The 7,273-nt window shown below is 61.2% G+C and overlaps 1 protein-coding gene across 1 annotated transcript in view; it reads left to right on the forward strand.

Moving 5' to 3' along the window:
- ADGRB1 (adhesion G protein-coupled receptor B1) overlaps positions 1-2,534 on the forward strand; it is an 81,732-nt gene extending 79,198 nt beyond the window's left edge. Inside the window, exons 25-28 of the mRNA XM_017895113.1 lie at positions 11-163; positions 968-1,003; positions 1,156-1,263; positions 1,746-2,534. Coding sequence (XP_017750602.1) covers positions 11-163; positions 968-1,003; positions 1,156-1,263; positions 1,746-1,946 — 498 coding nt within the window. The 3' untranslated portion in view covers positions 1,947-2,534. The remainder of the gene's footprint in view (positions 1-10; positions 164-967; positions 1,004-1,155; positions 1,264-1,745) is intronic.
- The last annotated feature ends 4,739 nt before the right edge of the window (positions 2,535-7,273 follow it).

Consider the following 7,273-nt stretch of genomic DNA (forward strand, 5'->3'; position numbering starts at 1 on the left):
CCACCTCCCCACCTCCCCAGCAGCCCCTGCCCCACCGCCCAGTCTGGAGCCGGCACCCCCCAGCCTGGGGGAGCCCGGGGAGCCTGCGGCCCATCCGGGACCCAGCTCGGGGCCCAGCACCAAGAACGAGAATGTCGCCACCTTGTCTGTGAGCTCCCTGGAGGTGAGGGGGGCAGGGGTGGGCTGCACCCCAGCCAGCGATGGCAGGGCTGCAGCAGCTGGGTCACCCCTGCTGGGTGGGACCCCCACACCGTCAGCGGGGCGGGCTGTGTTGGGACCCAGGCGTGCTGGCTCTGCCTCCCAGCTGCACCCCCCACCCCTGGCCCTGCTGGGTGTGCTGAGTACGTCTGCCATGTGGTCCCTACCCTAGGCTTGGCAGCGTGGTCTCACCCCGTTTCAAAGGGGCTCAGGGACCCACAGTCTGTACCCACGAAGCAGGACCTGCACCTTGCACAGTCGCTAGTCCAGCCCGTGGGGCAGCCTGGCGGCACATACCTGCCTAGATCAGCCTGGAGCCTGCAGCTGACCTGGCCTCAGTCGGCCTGCAGGATGTGTTTTTTGGGGGAGCCCGTCCCCACCACCTGGCTCCTGGCCTCTGGTGATGCTGCCCTGTGTCCCTGAGTTCTCTGTTGGGGGACCCAGCCATGTGTCCCTGAGTTCTCTGTCGGGGGACCCAGCCATGTGGCCCCAAGTTCAGGTCTCCTTGATCCTGGGGAGTGAGTCGTGGGCAGGCGAGCTGAACACCCTAGCCCAGCCCTGGGGCTGCTCGCTGTCACCCAGCGCATAGCTGGATGAGCTGCCTCAGTGCATCCCCAGGCATGTCCCCTGGGTCTGGCCTGGTCCCTGAAGGCAGGGATGAGATGAGCGAGTCCCTGATGCCCTCAGTCTCAAGCAGGGAGAGGCGTGGACTTGTCAGGAGATTTTAGGGACCCTTGGCGAAATGTTCACGAACCCCTTCTCCCTGCAGCGGCGGAAGTCGCGGTATGCAGAACTGGACTTTGAGGTGAGTCCTAGTGTCCGCCTCCCCCAGACACTTAGGGCCAGATGTGCTCTGAGCTCCCACACGGCCAGGCAGCTCCCTGGGAGCCAGGGGATGGGCAGGGCAGGCAGGGTGGGCTCCTGGGCCAGGACTCACTGCCCAGACCCCACCTGCAGAAGATCATGCACACCCGGAAGCGGCACCAAGACATGTTCCAGGACCTGAACCGGAAGCTGCAGCACGCGGCGGAGAAGGACAAGGAGGTGCTGGGCCCGGACAGCAAGGTCTGAAGGGCAGGGAGGGGCGGGGTGGGGAGAGCCCTTAGGTCAGGCCTCGTCTCCCTTCTTCCCTGGCTTTGCCCACTTCATCCACTCATTCATTCATTCATTTGCCTGTCCCTGAGGGCCGGCCTGACCCTGCCATGCCAGACTCTGGAGGCCATGGCCATGCTGGGAGCTGAGCGGTCACCAGCCTGCTCCTGGGGCCAGGGGTCTGGATTAGGGTGGAGCCAATCCAGCACAGGGCCCCCATAGACTGACCCGACTATGGGGTTCGAAACCTCTGCCAAGGCTGGGGAGAGGATCTGCGCCTGCTGCTGCCCAGCTCTGTTCTGGGCTCTTGTCCTGAAAGCCCCATCCTGTCCCCTGTCCTTGTCCCCCACCTCCCGTCCCTTCCTCACTGATTCGTGTCTGCCTCCTCCCCCCGCTCCTCGGGCTCATGGCTCTCCCTCCGGGCCCCACCCCTCCTGCACTACCGGGCCACCCAGCAGCCAGAAAAGCAGCAGACGCCCAACAAGAGGCCCTGGGAGAGCCTACGGAAAGCCCACGGGACGCCCACGTGGGTGAAGAAGGAGCTGGAGCCGCTGCAGCCGTCACCGCTGGAGCTTCGCAGCGTGGAGTGGGAGAGGTCGGGCGCCACGATCCCGCTGGTGGGCCAGGACATCATCGACCTCCAGACCGAGGTCTGAGCGGGTGGGCGGCGGCCACGCACTGGGCCATGGAGGAGGGATGCTGCTCCGCCCGCTCCTGCCGCAGACGGGCACAGACACGCTCGCGGGCGGCGGGCCAGGCCCGCGCCCCGGCCTCAGGGCGCTCAGACAGCGGCCAGGCACAGGGCCCACAGTGCTGGGACCAGAGCCAGATGCAGGACAGGAGGCGGCCCGGCCAGCAGGCACAAGGCACCCGAGGCTGAAGGTGCCTCAGACTCTGCCCTCCTCGGGCCGAGGCCCGGCGGGCAGATGGGCAGACAGCTGTGGACCGTGGACAGGCCCAGTGCGGCCAGCGTCCTAGGGTGCCCACCTGAGCTCCTGCTGCGGAGGACCAGCCTGCTTGGCCCGGCCGGCCTGGCACCGTTTTTTAAACCCCCCATCCCTTGGGAAGCAGCCAGCCCCCATACCTTCCAGGGCCCTGGGCCCCTCCTAGACCCAGGTGGAGAGCACAGCCCTCCGACCCTCACGGCCCCAGGGGCAGGACTGAGCCCCCTCCAGGAAGAAGCAGGGGGGAATCTATTTTTTCTCTCCTTTTCTTTTCTTCAATAAAAAGAATTAAAAACCCATGTTCTCTCTGTGTGGTCTCCCTCTGCGTGGCCCGGTGCTCTGGGGTGAAGTCCTCTGCCTGGCCTTGGTGGCCCCTCATCCCTGGGCCAGGAGGACTGGGGAGGCCAGGTGGGCCCTGCAGCTCCTGCCTTGCCCTGCTCTTGGACGTCTGGGCCTTGGGCTCCCAGGCCAGCGGCCGTGTGGCTCCCAAGGCGTCCGCTCTCCCTGGGGCTCTGGGAACATTCAGGGAGCCCCAAGTGCTGGTGCCCTTGGCTCCCTCCTGACCCTTCTCAGCACATGAGCTTCACACCACTCTGAGGCCCCTCAGTGGGGACACATGTGACTCCCCTTGTTCCTTGAGTCATTTTCAGGAGGGACAGCATGAACACACAGATTCTTTAAAATAGTCTGACACAGTGGAAATGCATGGGGGGCAGGGACTCCAAGGGAGGGAGGAAGCCTCCCTCTCAGTGCTGCCACCTCCTTCCCGCCCACCTGGGGCCCTGCCCTGCTCTGCCCTGGGGCAGGCACAGTTCTGGGTCCCCTCTTCATTGCTGGGGCACTTCCTGTCCCCAGGCCTGAGTCCTGTCTGCCCAGGGGGGCATGGGGAGCACATGTGAACACTCCTAGGCCCTCCCCCACCGGCCCAAACGGAGGCCCCTCCTTCCCTGCACCCTCCTCCCACCGCAGGAGCTTTGAGATGCACGGCCTGCCTTCCTCTGTGTCTCCGGCAGGGGGCAGCCTGAGCCCCGAAGGGAGGCTGGTTGGGGGAAGCCACAAGGCGGGCAGGGACAGTAGCAGGGAAGGAGGGGCCCCCTTCAGACTGTGCACTCCACCCTGCAGGGCCCCAGGACCAGGAGAAAATTGCACAGAGGCTGGGCCATGAGAGCAATGCCGTGCCAAGCTGCAGAGGGGGCTACAGCCTGGCATCCCCCTTGCCCCCCTGCAGCCTCAACTGTGCCTTGTCCCTCCTCCTGACCCCAGAGTCCTCACCAGCAGAGAGGGCGGGACGGGGGAGGTGCTTGTGGGTGCAGTGGCCGCAGTGGCCGTGGGTGATTACAGATGGTCACATGTGGCCATTACTGACTGCACTGAGTGGGTGGACGTGGAGTGGATGTCTGGGAACGGGGCGGTGTGTCTGCAGTGACCCACAGGAGATGGTGCAAAGTCCCTGGATTTCAGCAGTTGAGAAGCACAGTCCCTGAGCAGATCGGAGCACCCCAGAAAACCAGAATGTTCTGGCGAGATTGGGCAACAAAACCCGATGAAAACCGAGCCACACTATATGTCTGAAGCTCCTTTGAACCGCTGCGTGCACACGCGCGCATGCTCTGCGGCAGGGATGCCAATGCATTGTATTATGCTCCTCCCAGGATACTAAGTGGAACATCACACACATCACACCTCCTTTCTTAACCCGAACAGTTTCCACTTGGCGCCGGGGTTTCAGAAGCTGTGGGCTGTGGTCCCTTCCTCATCCTCAGTTACGGAAAGAAACTAAGGATGGCCCCTGGGAGCAGGTGGAGAAAGCGCTGAGCGCCCAGCTCCCCTCCTGCAGAAGGCAGCACAGAGCCTGGGGCAGGTTGTGGAGGTGGGGCTTCCACTCAGGTCACCCCATCCTTGTAGAGGGGCCAGAGCAGGTTCTTGGCCAGCTCCCTGACCTCCTGGCCCCATGTTCACACCCAGTGACAGGAGAAGCTGCAACAAAACAAAACAACGAATAACAAGAAGGGACCCAAGCCACACAGCCCTGCATGCAAAGGAAGCAACTCAGGACAGTGTGAGCCACTGGCGTCAGACACACAGAGTGACCAGGAGCAGGAGCAACTCAGGACAGTGTGAGCCACTGGCGTCAGACACACAGAGTGACCAGGAGCAGGGCTCAGTGTGTACCCCTCTCCTCTGCCATTCCCACACTGCTGCCCTGAGCACAGCCACACCCACAGCAGAGGATGGGCAGATGTGGCCACGCTGTGAGCGTCATTGTGAGAGGTCATGAAGTGTGGAACAGCTGTGAACGCTGGGGCCAGGGCAGGACACGGGATAGAGCACCCGCCGTGAAAAGCCAGTCAAGGATACCCCATGTGGCAGAGGTTGCCGCACACTCACCATGGCCCATCACACAATTGCTTTCTTCCCGTCTCTCAGAGCAAGAAGCTGGCCAGGGATCATCCCAGGAGATTCATCAAACCCTGAAGCCCTGCTTGGGTCTGCCCCAGGCACCTTCTTGTGGTGAGCCGTGTGCTGGGCAGTGCTTTGGGCCTGAGGCCAGCCCCAAGCTGGAACAGGCGCCTCTTCCCAAACTTCTGCTGGTTTCCCTCTCTGCTTCATCCAGCTGCTCGGAGTGATGTGCTCTTGGCACTGAGCAAGGCAGGGACCACGATTCTGTCTGTAGGGGAGGACACCCAGACTCAAGCTGGCTGGCGTCCCACGGTCATTGAGAACAAGGCTATACCCACAACGCAGTGTCCCCACCTTAAATTCCCTGACCCTCCCCACAACAGGTTGCTTTCCTGAGGGTACCAGTGGCATGTCCATCTGCCACTCCCTCCACCTGAAGCTACTTCTTTCCTGTGGAGTCCAGGGCTGGCCAGTTTGCCAGAAAGATCTTCATGGGCCTTGTGTTTACTCTATTGTCTTGGCCTCCTTGTACAAGTGCCACTCTCCTCAGCAACATGTCACTGGTGAAGTTGAGACCACCTCCTCTGACACCCTCCATCTGTCACCATCAGCAGCACCTGCCCTAGGGAGAACTGCTCGACTGAGAAAGGTGGAGGCCACTGTGATTGGCAGGAGCACTGTAGGGGCCAAAGGTGGGGGTGACAGTTTTGTGGACAGATCTGGGGCGGGAGATATTGGTGGTTGTGATGATGATGATGATGATGATAATGATGGTGACAGTAGTGCTGATGGCGATAATGGTGGTGATGGTTGTGGCGGTCATAGTGGTGATGATGGTGATGATGATGGTGATAATGATGATGATGGTGGTGATGGTGATGGTATTGGAGAGTGATTTTGGGTGCTGGTGATGCCCACAGCAGACACCACGATCTCTGTTGTAATGATGGTGCTTATAAGTTTAGAAATTACTATCTTGCCAGCTTACTCTGTTCCTCACTCCCATAAACTGGGAGTGTCTGGAGGATGGATGGGTGGAAGGATGGATGGGTGGATAGATGGAAGGATGGATGGGTGGAAAGGTGGAAGGGTGGATAGATGGATAGATGGATGGATGAAAGGATGGACGAATGGGGGATGGATGGATGGTGATGAACAGATGGATAGATGGACGTGTGGATGGATGAATGGGTAGATAAATGGATGGGTGGAGGAGTGGGTGGATGGATAGGTGGGTGGATGAGTGGGTGGATGGATGGATGGTGGATGGATGAATGGTGGATGGATGGATGGATGGATGGTGGATGGATGGGTAGATGGAAGAAAGGATACATAAGGACAATGACTAGAGTCTCTGAGTCACCTGGAGGTGGAGCAGACAGGAGTGGCAGCCACCCAGGCGCTGTGCGTCTCGTCAGCACCCACACTCCTGAGATGAGGAGGAAGCTCCTTCGCACCTAACTCCTATCTGCTCATTCCCCTTCCTGTCACCGACACAAACAATGCCAGAAGGGAAAGGAAGCCTAAGAAGGTTTCCCCACCCCCTGCACCAAGTGGCTTTGTCTCTAGGCAGGCCAGAGTCTCTTTCCGGCAAGGCCGTTCACAACCACCTCTTTCACCCCACTTCCCTGGCCCCAATCCAGCAGTAATAGAGCTTGCTGTCAGGAAGTCCTTCCTCAAGTCTAACCTGCATGCCTTGTGCTGCAACGTGAGGGCCCCTTTTCCCCTCAGTAAACTCTGCTCTTTGGTTCTCCCTCTTCCCCTTCTCCATCCTGACTGACCCCACCCCCTCACCACTGTCTGGGCTGTATCATGACCATTCAGTGGGGCCGTCCCCCAACCTCTATTGGTCTCATTCAAGATGAAGGCCAGACCCTCCTGCTGGGTCCACCCGCCTCCCCAGGCCCTGCTTCCCAGAATGCTCAACTCCAGAGGAGCAATTGCATAGTGTGTGTCCTACTCCAGAATTTGTTCCAGAACCTTCCATTAGCCTTCTTTTCACTAGTTCCCTTTTCACCCCTGCTGCCCCCACCCCCAGCTCCCTATGATCTGTCCTGAAACAGGAAGCAGGGGAGGCATCTGCGTAGGAGTGCAGGGCCTGGAGAGGCCTGGGCCTGGAGCGGGAGTGCAGGGCCTGGAGAGGCCTGGGCCTGGAAGGGGAATGCAGGGCCTGGAGGGGGCTGGGCCTGGAGGGGGAGTGCAGGGCCTGGAGAGGCCGGGGCCTGGTGGAGGCTGTGTCTGGAGTGCAGGGCCTGGAGGGCCCCTGGTGAGGGTTCTGAAGTGCCCCTGAGGTGACAGAGCAGCTGGTGTCTCACCCAGGCACTGCCCACACCCTTCCAGCTCCTCACCACCCTGGGAGGTAAGCAGGGTCAGGAGGGACCAGGCAGCCTTTTCTGACCAGCGCCATCTCCCCAGCCCTGCTAGAGCCCCACAAGCTTCTTGGCTCTGAGGCATGGTCCTGGGGAGGGCTGAGCACCTCCCTGGAGGCCCAGACCTAGGCGTGCATAAGTGGGAGGGGCCGGTGGGCCTCCACCACAGCCCTGCTCTGCAGTCTGCTCCCTGTGGCCCGGGGAGCTCTCAGACCCCTGCAGTGATGGTGCAGGCCCCTCCGAAGACCCTGAGCAGCACATAGGTATCCT

Source organism: Rhinopithecus bieti, unplaced genomic scaffold, assembly GCF_001698545.2.
Source record: "Rhinopithecus bieti isolate Rb0 unplaced genomic scaffold, ASM169854v2 scaffold_25940, whole genome shotgun sequence".
Lineage (NCBI taxonomy): Eukaryota > Metazoa > Chordata > Mammalia > Primates > Cercopithecidae > Rhinopithecus > Rhinopithecus bieti.